At 28.8% G+C, this 17,680-nt stretch overlaps 1 protein-coding gene and 1 long non-coding RNA gene across 2 annotated transcripts; both read left to right on the forward strand.

The window, feature by feature from the left end:
• The first annotated feature begins 7,637 nt into the window (after positions 1 to 7,637).
• LOC103500842 (uncharacterized) lies at positions 7,638 to 12,445 on the forward strand. Its single transcript, XM_008464285.3, has 10 exons — positions 7,638 to 7,813; positions 8,683 to 8,852; positions 9,068 to 9,188; positions 9,324 to 9,376; positions 9,489 to 9,618; positions 10,238 to 10,383; positions 10,919 to 11,107; positions 11,291 to 11,523; positions 11,956 to 12,098; positions 12,246 to 12,445. The coding sequence occupies exons 1-10, from the start codon at positions 7,697 to 7,699 to the stop codon at positions 12,306 to 12,308; spliced, it is 1,365 nt and encodes a 454-aa protein (XP_008462507.2). The 5' UTR covers positions 7,638 to 7,696; the 3' UTR covers positions 12,309 to 12,445.
• Positions 12,446 to 15,859: 3,414 nt separating this feature from the next.
• On the forward strand, positions 15,860 to 16,583 carry LOC103500841 (uncharacterized). Its single transcript, XR_007823215.1, has 2 exons — positions 15,860 to 16,010; positions 16,309 to 16,583. It is a non-coding gene; the product is annotated as an uncharacterized LOC103500841 (long non-coding RNA).
• The last annotated feature ends 1,097 nt before the right edge of the window (positions 16,584 to 17,680 follow it).

Consider the following 17,680-nt stretch of genomic DNA (forward strand, 5'->3'; position numbering starts at 1 on the left):
CCCATAAACTTACCTAAATTACATACACACTTCAAAAACACATAATCACAAACACCAAATTCAACCCACATACTTAGATAAATTACATACACACTTCAAAAACACATAATCGCAAATACCACATTCAGCCCACAAACTTAGCTAAATTCATTACGGAACTTCACAAAAATGTCAAAACCAACAACGAATAACAAAACTCAAAGCTAAAACACCTACAACCATATCAATGGCTAAAAGTAAAAAAATTGATCAAATGATGCACTAGCACAAAGTACAAAAGGAGAGAAAACCAACCTTTTGAATGAAAATGGATTATGAAGTGCTGGGATTTGAAGTAGAAGGCTGAGAACAACTTTTAGCGCCTGACAAGTAAAACAGAGTGTCTCATCTTAGCAAAGTGTATTCAAGTTACAGATACTAAATTAATGGAGATTTTAATCAACAACATATGCAAGTATTGCAATTGGAAGCAATTGTTGCATTAAAACGTGACAGTCAAGTATTGCAAGACTTCTAATATTTGATGAATATCCTTCTGAAACTTTAATTTCAGACAAAGTCTTACAAAACCGATACTTCTCTTCTCTTGACAATGTATAACATGCTGTAGGTATGTGAGTTCTATTATCTGTAACCATTGGTGCCAATTCTGGTCTTATATTCATCTCCACTAGATCAAGTCTACTATTCATCACATCTTTACTTTTGCCTGGTATATCAAACAATGTTCCTACTATATTCATGCATACATTCTTCTCAATATGCACTACGTCCAGACAATGTCGTACATGTAAGTTCTTCCAATATGGTAGTTCGAAGAAGTCTAATCTTCTTTTCCAATAGTCATTGTTACCTTCGTTATTATTCTTGCCACACTTCTTCCCACAGGAAAATATCATTTCTTTGAGTTTAAAGTAGATGACCTCTCTTGACAAGGGCTGTTGAGGATTTTCATGCTCTTGCTTACCATCAAAATTCTTTTTCTGTATTCTATAAGGATGATGTCTTGACAAATATTTCCTGTGTCCCATGTATACATTTTTTTTTCATGTTGTAGTCTGATTGAAGTAGTCTCTTCTCCACATATTGGACAAGCCTTAAAACCTTTGACACTACACCAACATAAATTACCGTATGCAGGAAAATCATTGATAGTCCACAATGGAGTTTGCTTCTTCAAATCCCGAAAACCATATGTTTTTCTTCTTCAAATTTCAAAGACGTAGAATTTCAATGGGAGTAGCAGCGAGCGGAAGAAAATGTTGTTATCTTTTTCCACTAATTTCGTTGCATTCTAAAATGTTGTACGTATTTCAATATCCCTGAAAGAACTAAGGTTGTTAAAAACATGTTAATTGCGCTGAATGGAAACGTTCCGGTTCACTTTTCAGGAAAAAGAATCCAGTTTCGGTTATCTTGTCGCCATTGCTGAAAGCACCATGTTCTCGCGCGTCAAAGGGGAAGTAAAGTTGAATCGTACTCACCGGACCGGAGTTCTCCATCTCTTAAGCTCCTGTTCGAGTAGCGCACATGCCGGCCAAAGGTAGTGGAGAAGTGCAGCCGAATAAGGCATTTTTCACTTTTTCATCTTTTTTAATTGAAAAATTACAAATTAATGTAATCGAAACATGAGTGTCTAAAATGATTGATTTATGAAAATGTTTGACTTTTTTTTTTTTAAAGAAGATATGATAAGGGTTAGTAGAAACATTTCCATTAAATGAATATCTTTGCAGCATCTTCGTCATCTCCCACTTCATTTGCTCTAACCATAAGTTTCATACATAACAAATTTGGTCAAACAAAATCTAAAGGGGTAAATTTGATATACTTGTGAACATAATTTAAATTGATATAATAGTTAATTTAGAGATTTCATTGATATAACTAACCCCATTTTTAGATTTTGTTTTATTGTATGTTTTAAAAAGCTTAAAATAAAACCATATATTTTTTTTCTTTAGAATTGGATTAATAATTGGTTAGTTGCAAATATAGCAATTAAATTCAAAGTAATTAACAATATAACAATATTTTAAAAAATTTACAAATATAGCAAAATTTGTTAAAATATCAATTATAGAAATCTGATAGATCATGTTACAAATATTTATCAAAGTCTATTTTAGAGAGATGTTGCTATATTTGTAATCTTTTTTAAATATTATTATATAAGAAAACTTACATACGGAGGTAGCCGCGTGTAACAAAGCCATAGACTTAGCCATTTTTCAAATATTCCAAGTTTGCTTTTCCATCTTTTTCTCTTCCTCCATGAAATCGTTTCTTTCTCTTCCGATTTCTTTCCCTTCCGATTTCTTTCCTATTCTTCCCTTGCGATTTCTTTCATCGTCTTTCTTCTTTTCTTCTTCTGCAATTTCTTTCTATAATCTTTCTTATTTTTCAATTCTATTTTTACGTCGTTAAATCTTTCCATCGTTTTTCTTCTTTTCTTTTTTTTTTCTTCGCTGCAATTTCTTTCAATCGTCTTTCTTCTTTTCTGATTTTGCGATTTCTTTTAATGTCTTTCTTCTTTTTTGATTCTCTTATACATCGTTTAATATTTTCTTCGTCTTTTTTCTTTTATGATTCTTTTTTACGTTGTTTAATATTTTCATCGTGTTTCTTCTTTTTCCTTTTTTTTTCGTTGTGATTTCTTTCCATTATCTTTCTTATTTTCCTCCCGTTTGAATTTGGATAACCAAATCTAAACGACCGTGTACAAAAAAAATAGCAAAATCTAAAAAATCGTGTATAAAAAATCTTGAAAGAAATCATTCAGATTGAAGTAGCCAAAATAAACGATCGTGTAGTAAAAGAATTTTAAAAAATAGTTTAGCCAAATCTAAAAGATCGTATAGCAAAAGAATTTTAAAAAATCGTTTAGCCAAATCTAGCAAAAGAATTTTAAAAAATTGTTTAGCCAAATCTAAATCATCGTGTACCAAGATTTGAAAAAAACAATCGGGACCCAAATCTAAACGAGATCATGTAACCAAATTTAAACATAACCAAATTAATCGTGTAACAAAATTAAACCATAGAATTGAAAAAATAAATTGTAGTCATATCTAAACAATCGTATACCAAACAATAGTTAAATCTAAATCTAAACGATTAAATCTAAACGATCGTGTAACCAAATTTAAACGTAACCAAATTAAACGATCGTCTAACAAAATTATACGTATCTAAACGATCGTGTACTAAACAATAGTCAAATCTAAATGATCGCAAATATATTAGGCGCGAGTTGTTGACATTGTAGTTGACTGGATATTTTTTGTATTTTACACGGTGGGCCTCTAGCCTTTTCCTATTTTCGGAATTGTTCTATATAGTGCAAATATTTTACCGCTTTTTTATATTTTAAAAAAAAAAACCTCTATTATATATTTAATTACTATTTTTAAAATTACCATCGATTATAATTATGTTAATGATTAAAATTTTAAAACATAGTATAAGATACCTGCAGTAAGTGACAGGGACAATGCCAGCCTTGAACTCAGCAATGTTGAGGAAAACAGGCTTCGCAATGTCGAAATGCTCGAGTGGGGGATTGCACCATCCACCATTGTCTCTAGGGAGGTTGTAATTGGGCGGACAGTGGTTGGTGCCCGTTACCATTAGGGAAGGCTGGCCAGGCTGGGGCTTGCAGTACCATTGGGGATCGTCCACACATTTTATTTCATAGCAAGCGCCGCAGAATAAAAATAATATATTGAATGAAGCACGAGAAAAATTTAAAGGGTAAGTGAATAAAAGAAAAGGTAGGGGTGTTCAAAAAAACCAGTAACCCGACCAACCCAGATTACCCAACTCAAATCGTAAGGGTTGGGTTGCGTTAAATTTTATGTTGGGTTAGGTTGGGTTGGGTTAGAAAATTAGAGAAAAAAAGGTTGAGCCGGGTTTTCGGGGTTGTGCAAGTTAGGGGTAGGGTTGACTCGGCCCAACCCGATTATATATACATATATAGATACATATATATATACACCTAAAACCTAAAAGTAAACCTTATTTTGAATTAACATTCTATACTTGAAATTTGAATGTATAACACACATATATATTTGTCACCTTGTACCTTAAATAATAATTAGTTCACCTTGCATATTGAAAAATAATATGAAAATTTGTCTAAATATATGGAGAGATGAAAAAAAAAAAAAAAAAACTCGCCAACCCAACCCGGCCCAACCCGAATTTTTTGGGTTGGGTTGACCCTTACGAATTGAACCGATAGGGTTCATTTTTTGCCAACCCGGATACTTTGGGTTGGTCCATAATTTTCCTCCAACCCGGCTTATGTACACCCCTAAGAAAAGGTGTGAAATTCATCCATGGACGGTGGTTTTCAAGAGTATTACCTCCATTCAAAAAGTAGAAAAAATAATATTCATAAATATGCTCGCTTTGACCCTAAATTCATATTTTAATGTAAAAATTCAAGAGAACCATTTGATTTTCTGTAATATATATGATTTCTTGAAAGAGTTAACCAATTTTAAAATTAATTATTAAGCATGTAGCAATATTTTTAAAAATTTGATTAAGTATGTAGCAATATTTTCAAAAATTGTAAATATAACAAAACCTATGTGATAGACTTCTATCGCTAATAGACTCTTATAGTTTGTCAGTGGTAAACCAATATTGATAAATACAGCGATAGATTTTGACGGATTTTGCTATATTTAAACATTTTTAAATGTCAAAAACAGAAAAACCCAACAAACCCACGATGGATAATACAAAACATGTCCAATTCTAACACGCGATTAATCGACTAAATGCATATATGTAATTCTTTTTCTAAACGATCATGATATACGATAGTGTAGGAAGTGATACACGAACGCCTAGGAAATGATACACGATCGTGTAGTTCTTTTTAACGATGTGAAAATGTTTCATATAATTTTTCTTCTAAATGATCATGATACACGATTATATAGGAAATCATACACATTCGCGTAGTATAGGCAATTATACACGATCATGTAGTTCTTTTTTACGATAAAAAAATGTTTCGTGTAATTATTCTTCTAAACGATCATGATACGTGATCGTGTAGCAGATGCTTCAAATCTAAACAATCGTTTAAACCATATCAAAGTAGGATTAGACGATCTTGATATTTTGGAGGAGGGACGGCAAGAAAGAAAACGAATAAAAAGATAAGAAATAAAATATTGTAAGAAATCTGTATTTTATTTACTCAAAAGAAAATGAACGGAAGAACCAGAAAAATCTGAAATAAAAATAAAAACAGAAAAGGAAAGGATTGAAAAAATCTGAAAAAATAAATAAATAAATTGCAAAGAAAAAGAAGATAGAGAAGTGACGAATTGTAAGGCATGTTTTGTTTTGTTAGGTATATCAAAATTAACTTAATATATATATATATATATATATATATATAATTCATTAAAAAATCTGCTTTGAAAAGGCAAGAAAGAGAATCAATTCTATCTTAAGAAATTAAAAGAAAAATGGAATCTATACCGTTTAATTAATTAATTAATACAACTTGAATTTATATAACATCTTTTTTATTAATTTTGCTTTTCTGAAATTAATATAATTTAAATTATTTGTATCCGTAACTTTTCTCAACTAAATTATAGTAGAAAATTTAGTTGAAAATTATCTTAAAACTACTGTATTAATTTCTCATAATAAATTTTATTTGAATAATTTATTTGATGCCAATAAATTATAATTAGAGGTGTTTTCAAAAATATAAAAAAGCTTACATTGTCAATGGAAAAAGTACAAAGGTCCACCGTATAAAATAACAAAAATGTCTCGTCAACAATGCACGTAATATATTTTGTAACGCGATTTGGTACTTTAATTAATTGGGTACACGATCGTTTAGATTTGACTATACAATCGTTTAAATTTGACCACGATCGTTTAGATTTGGGGTTTCAAATCTAGAAAAAATTCAAATTTTGATATAGGATCGTTTAGATTTGGCTACACGAACGTTAAACGATTTTTTTTTTTTGGTATAAAAGATTTTTTTAATATTTTTTATACACGATCTTTTGTTACTTTAATTTAAATCCCTAACCAATTTTTTCAAGATTCTGCGTAAAAAAAGAAAAAAGACTATTTTTTTCAATATTTGGTATAAACAATTTTTTTCAATATTCTTTATATGATCTTCTCGTTTTTGGTTACTATAATTTAAATGTCTAACCAATTTTTTCAAGATTCTTTATATTTAAAAAAGAAAAAAGAAAGACGATACAATGAAAAAAAAGAAAAAGAAGAAACCGTAATAAAAAAAAATAGATTTGGTTACCAAATCTAAAAAAAATGGAAGAAATGAGAGAAGAAGAAGACGATAAAAAATCGGAGGAGAAAAGGATGGAAAGACAAATTTGGAATATTTAAAAAATGGCTAAATGGACTTTGTTACATGCGCCGTAGATATTTCCGTAACGTGTTATATTTAGGAAAGTTTTTATAATTACTAACTAATTCATATCTACTAAAAAATAAATACGATTGTATCCAAACGATATAGATCCATTTATTTGTATATTTTCTCCATTAAAAAATAAGGGATGGTTAATTAAATTTAAAAATAGATTATTTTTAAATATGACAAAATTAACTATAAAAATTACACAAATATTGCAAATGATCTATCGGTAATAGATTGTCATAGAATATACGTGTCTATCATAATAAATAGATAAATATAATAGTTTATGACAATTTATCGTAGATAATTTGATGATCTTTTGCTATATTTGTAAATATATTTAAGAATTTTATCCTCAAAATAAATTTTCTAACTAAAAAGTAGGATTTAAAACCAACTATTTTCATTTTATAAAAAAAAATCATCAAAGAATCATTACACTTGATTGATTCTTTTTAAGAAATGTAAACAAATTATTTACTTTTTAGGATTTACTAAAGATTTAACGAGTTTAGTTGTAGGAAAAAGGTAATCAAAGAAAATTAATAATTAATTTAACGTTAAGGTTGTTTTTCCTTTTAAGGTTAATTATATTTTTTTAGAAAACTTACCAAAAATTGTAAAAAAAAAAAAAAAACAACTCGAATGAGCTATAATTTTTTATAAGGATTCTGCTCTATTTTTACTAAATTTGTAAATATTACTTAATTTTAACTTGTTATAATAAATAAAGTTGACAAATAGATAACTCATACAAAAATAAAGGACAAAAATGGTAGAATAATTAATTAATTAGTTAATTAATAAAAAAAAGTCGTCGGTCTCATTCGTACATAAGATTAAAAAAAGGAAGAAAAAAAAAAGAAAGTAAAGTAACGAATTAAAAAAGTCGTAGGCTAAACATAATATAGTAATTCATTAATTTGTGCTAAAGGTTGAAAAATTCAGATTACTTCATTTTATTGAAATATATATAAAAAAATAGAATGCAACAAAATCCACAAATGGAGATGGTTGAACTACGATTTGGAAAAGTAAAAAGAAATAATAATCAAATGAACCCAAATTCCATTCTATCTGCTCGAAATAAATAATATATATTTTTAAAATATTCCCCAATTTTATAAATATTGTTTTAGTAAAAGAGAGAATTGATTCTATCACCCAATCATTTAAAATGGGGAAGGGAAGTATGAACATTTAGCAAAGAAAAATTAGAAGCAAAGTAATCGTAAGTGAAAGTAAGATCGATAGATGGATTTGAGTAATTGTGAGAATGGTGGAGTTCATGAAGTGAAAGTCGTTGTATCGAAGGAAGTGAAGCTTGTTCGCATTATTTGGGTCGATGCCTCCGGACAACATAGATGTCGTGTGAGATTTTATTTTATTTCATTTTTTAAATATACAGTATCTATTGATTTTAATTTTAAATTTCTTTTTGTTGTAGATTAAGTTCTCTATCTTTTGACTTTCACTTTACTAAGTTTCATAATATCATACTTTTATAGTTGGAGATTAACTTTAATTTAATTCATACATTTCAACATGTTACAGTAAATTTGTTTTATATAGTTTTAGGTTTCAAGGTTTAAATAACTTATTGTTTTGAAACCACCTTCCTTTTTCCTATTTTTCTTTAAATGCCCTATAAATCCAAATTGACCCTCGGATCAATCTATTATTTTGTAGTATGTTTATTGTTAAATTTATAAATATTTTCATGTTTTGTTTACTTGTTTAATTAATTGAGGTGCAATCAAAAAGAAAAAAAATAGTGTGCAACCTAAAAGATATAGTCAAGTCATGTCACTCTAATACATAATTTAATTGCATACTAACTCTCCTACTAATCAAGGTGGTCACTTTAATTAGCATCTTTTGAAAATTATGTGATGAGGTCCAAAATTTTTAAATAATTTTGTATAATTGAAAACAATGTAGTGTGCACATGAACATATAATCGCTTAATTAGAAAATTTATTTCAAGTACTACAATATAGATATATAAAATGTGTTACTTTTTACTTTTTGTTGTATTTTTACAACCGGTAGAGTTGGAAAATCAAATCTTTAATTTTGAAATGGAATCAATATATATTACAAAATTTCAGATTAGTTGAATTATGTTCATGTTAGTTATTTTTGGAAGTTTCTTAATTTTGTGTCCTTGATGATCATCATCATTATTTGTTGTTTTTTTTTATTTTGTTTTGATTAATATAATGTTGTTATGATTGTAGGTTATTCCCTCTACGAGATTCAATGATGTGGTTAAAAAGAATGGGATTGGTTTATCTGTTGTATGTATGGCAAGATCTTCTCATACTGATGTTCCAATTGGGAAAAATCTTACTGGTGCTGGTGAGATTAGATTGCTACCAGATTTATCAACCAAACGGACGATTCCTTGGTATTTTTGTATTTCAATCGTACTTACGTTGTCATCGAGAAATTATTTGATGAGACTACTATATATTCGATCTTCAATTCTTTTTTAAAAAAAAATGATTTTTATAGTTTTAAATTAGGTTTAATTTCTAAACAAATTTATCTTTAAATAATTAAAAAATGTTTAAAAGTGATTTTAAGCCTAACCAAACAAAAAATATACTGTGGTTGAAACAGGATGGAGCAAGAGGAAATGGTAATGGGTGACATGTATATTAAACCTGGTGAAGCATGGGAATATTGTCCAAGGGAAGCCTTGCGTAGAGTCTCTACTATTCTTAAAAATGAATTTGACTTGGTATATCCTAAATTTATTATTCAAACTCTCTTTCTTGATACTAACTTATAGCAAAAATTTTCTTTCTAATACTTATATATTAGATCTTCAAATTGTTTATTTACTGGGTTAAATATGTTTTCTGTTGCTTCACAGGAAATGAAAGCAGGCTTTGAAATTGAGTTTTTGCTATTGAAAAAGGCAGTCAAGTGAGGATTTATATATATCATATTGTTTTTAGTTATTTATGGCTTTCTTTTTTCTATTTTGGAAATCGCCAATAAATTATATTTTTCTATTTAAATTGACTTGTGTATGTAGAGATGGAAAAGAAGATTGGGTGCCATTTGATTCATCGTTATATTGTTCTACATCTTCATATGATGCCGCTGCTCCTTTTCTCCACGATGTAGTTGATTCTTTGAACTCCTTAAATATTACGGTAGAACAGGTATGAATTTTGAATTTTAAAAAAAAAAAACAAGAAAGTTTACTGAGTAACGAACAAAGATGGAAGAGCTCAAGATCTACCACAACAAACTATCAAAATCTTAAGGATGGTGAAAGAAATAGTAGAATCTTATTCAACAACCAAGAAAAATCACCTAGAAGTATGGGAAGATATTCCTGCTGGCCTATGGACTAGCAGATCTCCTAAGTTCTATAATTACACTGCTAGCACCATAAAATTTAATGCTTTCCTTTAATTTGTACTATTTTAATTTGGGTTGTTTGGGCCTATCTCTAGCCCCATTGGTTTTTTCTTTCGACTTCATGTATTCCTTTTATTATCATTAACGAAGCGGGGATGATGATGGTGCTAAAGGGATGTCCACCTAGTGAAGATTTTCGGGTGCACCTACTGACCAAATGTTTCTTTTTTAAAAAAAAAAAATTCTAAGGATTGTGACATATACTTATGTCTTCGACAATCACACGAACTCAAGTGAATAATACCACAATATACACCACACACATATGTATGAATGCCCATTTGAGACTACCCTTTGTTATTATTATTATTTTAAAACAAAATTATCAATTGAAACTTTTATTGATTTCTTTTACAGTTGCATGCAGAGGCTGGAAAAGGTCAATTTGAATTTGCTTTAGGATATACTACATGTCTCACCGCTGCAGATGACCTAGTTTACACTCGCGAAGTAATTAAGGCTGTTGCTAGAAAGCATGGATTGTTGGCAACATTTATACCCAAGTACGCTTGATTAAGAATAAATGACCACCATTTGATAACATTCTCTTTTCTTATATTTTTCAGCTTTTAAGTGCACTAAAGATCTCATAGATATGAAAGAAAAATATTTTGGTATATTTATTGCACCCATTTTTTAATTCATTCACAGTTTGGGATCATGTGATACTACAAGAAATTTCACCGTAGGTTTTTTTTTAATCCATTCAGTACAGTTTGGGATCATGTCATGACAAAATTAATCTTACTTGTTTTATAGATTTTGCTAGTGTAATTTATTCAGAATTGACTATAAAAAAAGATAAGTGTAAATTAATATTATAGTTTCTTATTTAGCGATCTATTCTAATTCATGTAACCTCATCATTTCATAGTTACGCTCGATTCTAAATAAATATTAGCAAAAGAAGAAAACATTCCATCTTTCAAAACGAAAGATAGTTAAATATGTATCATGATTTGCATCAATCTTTGTGCAGCTCATCAATCATGTAAAGTATATTGTTACGTGAAATTTGTTTATTTAATAATTATTTAGGTATGCAATGGATGACGTCGGTTCTGGGTGCCACGTGCACATCAGTCTATGGCAGAATGGGAAAAATGTTCTAATGGCCGCTGACAAATCTTCCAAACATGGGATGTCAACAATAGGGGAAGAGTTCATGGCAGGAGTTTTATATCACATTCCATCCATTTTACCTTTCATAGCTCCACTTCCCAACAGGTGAGAGAACACCACCAAATTATATTCAACGAAAGATGATCTAAGCTATATATTGCCTATGTTTAATTTTCATTAGATAGAATATTAAATACGTATACAATATTCACATTCTTAAGATTTTGAATCTATATCGATGATTTAAAGATGATATCATAATAGATTGATGCGTTTGTTTTCTTGTAGTTACGATCGTATACAACCGAATACATTTAGTGGAGCTTACCATTGTTGGGGTAAAGATAATAGAGAAGTCCCAATTAGAACGGCTAGTTCACCTGGAATTGGTGTTACTTTAGTGAGTAACTTTGAGGTAAAATCATTTGATGGTTGTGCAAATCCATATTTGGGTTTAGCAGCGATCCTTTGTGCTGGACTTGATGGCCTTCGTTACCACCTTCAGTTGCCTCAACCCATTGGTATGTAACTTTAATTGCTTTTCTTATTCACATGTTTGTTTTAGCGACATGATTATGAAATAATTGTTAAAATCACATTTAACATTTTAATCATTTCAAATTGCTCACATACATGCCATGTTTATCTGCGTTACATATTTCTTCATAAAATTACAACACTCTTTTCATTGAATATGTTATTTTCAAGTTTATGCTTTCAAATTATCTATTAAATAGACCATAAACTACCCTAATTATGTTCTTATGGGAGAAAATAGACAAAGTCGGTATCAGATCTTTTTGTATTGTTTGTCTTTCTCATGAAAACATATATGAACTTATTGAATTTTTCAATAAAGTGGGGAAGGATAAGTGTGCTAATCCTACCTAAAAGATAAAAAGGACATCACATGCACTAATTTTCATACACTATGTGATATGATAAATACACAGATACAAATCCTTCTTACATGGGTTTGAAGTTTCAAAGATTGCCTCAATCGCTTTCGGAAGCTTTAGAACATTTGGAAAAGAACAATACATTCACAGATCTCATAGGTGAAAGATTGTTGGCTGCCATTAAGGAAATTCGCAAGGTATATATATACATATTTATTCACTAACATATATTTAACTTTCATTCGCTGTGTTAAAGATTTTAATGCTTTCTCAAATTTCTTCAATATTATTTTATTCCTTTAAATTTCACTTATATTAATATAAAATAATTTTATTATTTGCAGGCAGAAGTAAAGTACTACTCAAAGCATCAAGATGCATACAAGCAACTTATACAACACTATTAAGTACCAACTCGCGCACATATACCATAAAAATGATGTTATATAAGTCAATTGTTCTTATCTGATAAGAAGAAATTATAGTTCAAAATTTTCTTTGTCGACCACTAAAAAAAATGAATAAAAAATTATTTATAAGAATACTATTTGATGTTATAATGAAAATTAATTAAGATTATTTTTCAACTGCACTACGGAATGTATGAGTAAGAAATGAATCTCTTCTCTTATTCTATTGAAGTGTATTAAATCCAAAGTAAGCATCGAACAAAAAAAGTCAAAATGATCAATCAAATACCAAAGACATTAGAAATTCATATTGTTAACAAAACATCTACGTTGCAATCAAATACCTATAGAAACTTGGGGATATTATAATAATTATGATCATCACAACTATTTGTAAGAACCAGTTACCAATCAACACTATCATCTAAGTTCTAGGGCTTTAACATATATAGAGAGAGGAAAGTACAAAATATCACATATATATACACATACAAGTTGAGAAAGTACCTTGTTGAAGCATAAAGAATATAAATCTGCTACAGTATATAGCTAACTTATAGGTCTTGTAAAAAGCTGATTGTGGTGCGTATCAATATCTGCAACCAAACACGTACTAGATTAAAGATGTTCTCCAAAACAATCCTCCACACTAATATGATCATTTGTATTCAATCACGTTCTAGTAACCATTTCGTTTTTGGTTTTTTGTTTTTTGAAATTACCTTAAGACTACATCTGTCGGCCTGCTAAATTTCATGCTTTATCATCTAATTTTTACCGATATATTAAAAAACTAAACCAAAAATTTAAGACAAAAAGAGTACTTTTAAAAGCTTGTTTTGTTCGAATGACGAATAATTCAACTCGTATATGTAAAAAATATGTAAATCATTGTCAAACATGTAGATAAAATACGTCGTTAGATTTTTAAAAATAAAAACCAAATTGTTACCAAACAATGACCTAAGTTATAATATGATATATGACTAAATGCTCTTCTTCTTTTTTCTTTTTTAGCAAACACCAATTTACACCATTTTGTGTTGTATCAATTTAAACCTTAAACTAATAATTGTATTAATTTAAATCCTAAACTAATAATTGTATCAATTTAAACACTAAACTTTGGGAATTGTATCGATTCTTTAAACCCTAAACTAACTATTCTATCGATATAAGCCTTAAATTTTCATAGATACATTAATTGAAACTCTGAAATTTCACGTGTGTATCAATTTAAACTCTTATAAGAATGTACAAGAAACATAATAGGGGTTTAAATTGACACATTTACAAAATTAGTTCAAGATATAAATTGATACACTTATAAAAGTTTATGATCTAAATTGATACAATTATTAGTTTAATATCATAGGTACTGGTTCACGATAAGCATGACTTGAATAGAGATAAATCAGAAAATAAAAATATAAAAGAAAAAACACAATAATCAATAATGTTTCTGTACCATATTCTTTTATATTAAAGAAACTTGCTGTGTGTAAAGAAAAACTATTTTTAAGCCTACCTATACTTTAAACTATTCCTAAGCCTACCTATGCTTTATTAACTTGCCATGCGCAAGATTATATCAACCTTCCTGTAGGATACATCCATGCAAGAAAGAAAAAAAATCAGGAAAATGGGTAAGTAATGGTGCATATATTGGCTACTTCATATATCATCACACACTTTTCACTAACAGAAGTCAACTACGTTTATACACAAAAGAAACTAGACGAACTTATTTCAAATTGATTTCCTAAGCAAGTATTTAGAAAGCCAATTCAAACATATCATGACATTCATTAATCGTAAGCAATAATATCATATGATACATTGAGATTGAAATTACCAAGGTTGGAGTTTTTCCCGTTGAATAGGGCCTTAGTCAAATAATTTTATTTATGATGAGTTAGCAAGTAAAAAAAAGGGAAGATTAGAACTTTAGAGAGCTTTATGATGACAAGAAATTAATGGAAGTGTAAATACTTGGAACATGTAATTACAACTTTTCCAACCTTATTTATGAAACTTTTCAACTGTCTAATGATATTTTTTAAACAAAATTTTTACTATTTTTATCCAATACTAACGGTAAAATATATGTATTTGAATCCTCGTCGAGAACTAAATTTAAGAGCATTTTTAAAATTTTAAAATTTTAGGAATCTTTTTACACAAACTATAAAATTTAGGTTATTTTTTCTTTTTGTAAGTTAACCTAGTTAATAGTAACAACAATCGTTAAATGATATAAGATTAAACTTACCTTATTTCAAAAGAAAAAAACGATAAATTTACCTTCACTCATCATAAGTTATTTAGCCGTTAGATTTAATATAGGAATGTAATTTTGATCAAGCCTACAATGTTATTCAAAATATAAAGTTAAAAACAAAATCTTATTTGTTTGTTTAAATTAGAAATGATAAAAATTTATATATAGTTTGTCAAATTTACCGTCTTTTATAATTCCAATATTTTTACTTCTAAATCTTTAATATTTGTTTGAAATACAAAAGTAAATGTTTGGTTTTAATTAGAAAGAGGAGTGTATTTTAAACCATTTCTTATCAAGATAATTTAATTAATTGAAAATTGTATTTCTCTCCGGAACAATCTAAAATGATTTATGCAATTGTTTTTTAGAAAAAACTAACATACTATTTACATTTTATTGAATAAAATCACTTAAAATATAAAATTTACTACATTTGATTTTTCTATAAATAGTAAATATTTTGTCAAATATTTTATTTTTTTATTATTACCTTTGTCTTTTTTGGGAAATTGCACAAGAAAATTTAGAAAAGAAGTAACTCGCACCACCTATTAGATAGCTATTAGAAGACTATTCACTTTTAAATTTACTATTTTTGTAATTAAAAAAAAATGTAGACGTGAATCCTATTATCATAAATTTTTTTTTTTTTTTTTGCAAACTTTCCTTTTTTTTTTCTATAGTTTGAGAAATTATGCAATGGTTATTGATGTGATTTTTTTAAAAAAATCTAATATTTCATTTACTTCTCTTGAAAATCAATTAAATTTATTTAATACATCATTTCCTAAAACAAAACATCTCGCGTTTAATTCGCGTAGAGTGAATTAGACGCTGATTTCTTTGTTATAAATAACGTTACATTTTTCGTCGTTGTTCTCCACCAAGTTCATGCAACTTTCTCAGGCTTCGCTCTTGATTGATAATTGCAATCAGAATAGAAGCCGATGCTGGTTTAATTTCTGCTTTTCTTCTTCATATTTCGAACCCTAGAATTTTAATGGGACTACTTTTTTCTCTTCAAATTCCTAAACCCTAGAATTTCAATGGAGTTTGCTTCTTCAAATCCCGAAAACCATATGCTTTTCTTCTTCAAATTTCAAAGCCCTAGAATTTCAATGGGAGTAGCAGTGAGCGGAAGAAAATGTTGTTATCTTTTTCCACTAATTTCGCTTCATTCTAAAATTCAATATCCCTGAAAGAACTAAGGTTGTTAAAAACATGTTACTTGCGCTGAATCGAAACATTCCGATTCACTTTTCAGGAAAACAGAATCCAGTTTCGGTTATCTTGTCGCCATTGCTGAAAGTACAATGTTCTCGCGCGCCGAACGGTAAGTAAAGTTGAATCGTACTCACCGGACCGGAGTTCTCCATCTCTTAATCTCCTCTTCGAGTCGCGCGCGCCGGCCCAAGGTAGTGGAGTAGTGCAGCCGAATGGGGTCTTTTCATTTTTTTTTAGTTAAAAAATTACCTAATCTTTTCGAATTCCCTCTTTGAAATTCGAAAACAGTTATTTTCATTCTTTTTTAAAGAAGATTGACGGCAAAACCCTCCGAGCTTTGAAAGAAATAAAAAGATCGAACTAAACTGTTTAATTAATCTTGTTGTTATGATATTAATGTACTATTGATTAGATTCTTGAATAGAATGCCTATTTTGTGAATTTATCTATCCAAACGGGTATAGATAATTGATATTACTTTTGGTCCAGCAAGAAGAGATGCATCTTCTTATTCTCAGACCAAGTAAGCTTTGGAATCGTGTTCAAGAGAAGCGTTGCGTAAGGTCTCTTGAATTTTGAAGGATGCATTTGACCTTGGTATGAAGATTTTGTTAATGTAAAGGATATGTAGTTTTACTTCTTTGGTTTGTGCATATGGACTGAAGTGTAGCATTTACGATTGAACTAGCTAAAATGGTGTGGAGCGGTCAATCAGAGTTGGCCGTTTTCCGACCAAATCTATCCAACCTATTTGTTTTTTAACATATTTATCATCCTCGTTTTCGCTTTCCAGAATCAAAACTAGCAGTTAGCAAAGGATGGCCTACTTTAGACCGTTCTTCGATTGGATAATTGATATCCGTCGTACTTGCTCGTATAAAATGAAGACATTCTTAATCTTTCATGATGGCAGGTTTGAAAGGTTCATCCAATCTATGCTTTTTATTCAAATTCTACTTCTAATGTATAAATTGTCAGTGAGATAAGACCATTTGGAATAAATATTCGAGTTTTTGAGTCATTGAAAAACAGGCTAATACTACACCACAATGAACACAATTGAGAAGTTTGTGAATTAAACAAGTAGGATATGTGATTGTGTTACTGAGTCTCTGTCCCTTCTTCTTCTTCTTCTTCTTCTTCTTCTTCTTCTTCTTTTAATGTTTAATTTTTTCCATTAGGAGAAAAGAAATGTGAGTGCTTCTTATTTTTTTAAAAAAATTGCTTTATAAAGTAGAATTGATTTTTCATCCATATAAAATTCATATTTTAGCACAGGATATATTTGGCATTATTGGATTATTAAATTTCTTCAAATCTTAAACTTTTTGGTCTTGATTTTTTTTTCTTTCTTTATTTTTTGTCTGTGTGTCGATAGAAAAGATTCTCACTTTGTTTTGTATAATTGTAATATAAAATGTATTCCTGATCTTTTTTTTCTTTTTTGTTTGTGTTTTTTTTCTTCTTTTGTCTGTGTAGTCAACAAGAATCCACTGGCATATATTAATTGGAATATAAAACGACGAATTAAATGAAATTTTACCTTTTCATATAATAATAAAAAAGCACGTCTTCTGTGTCGTATATCGTAAAGTATAGATTTAATATATAATAACATATCATGTGCACCATACGATATAGATTTAATAAGAATATACCATGTGCATCATAAAGTATGTTTTTAATATTAATTTTTAAAAAGTTAGATCTCTTTTAGATATTAAGTTAATTACAAAATTATTAATAGATTTAAACTCATTACATATTAACAACAATAAAATATGAGATAATTATTTTTTAATACTTCTAATTCTGCTCGTTTATAGGAATCAGGACAAGTGTCTATATAGGTTAGAACTCG

This window comes from Cucumis melo, chromosome 8 (assembly GCF_025177605.1).
Source record: "Cucumis melo cultivar AY chromosome 8, USDA_Cmelo_AY_1.0, whole genome shotgun sequence".
Lineage (NCBI taxonomy): Eukaryota > Viridiplantae > Streptophyta > Magnoliopsida > Cucurbitales > Cucurbitaceae > Cucumis > Cucumis melo.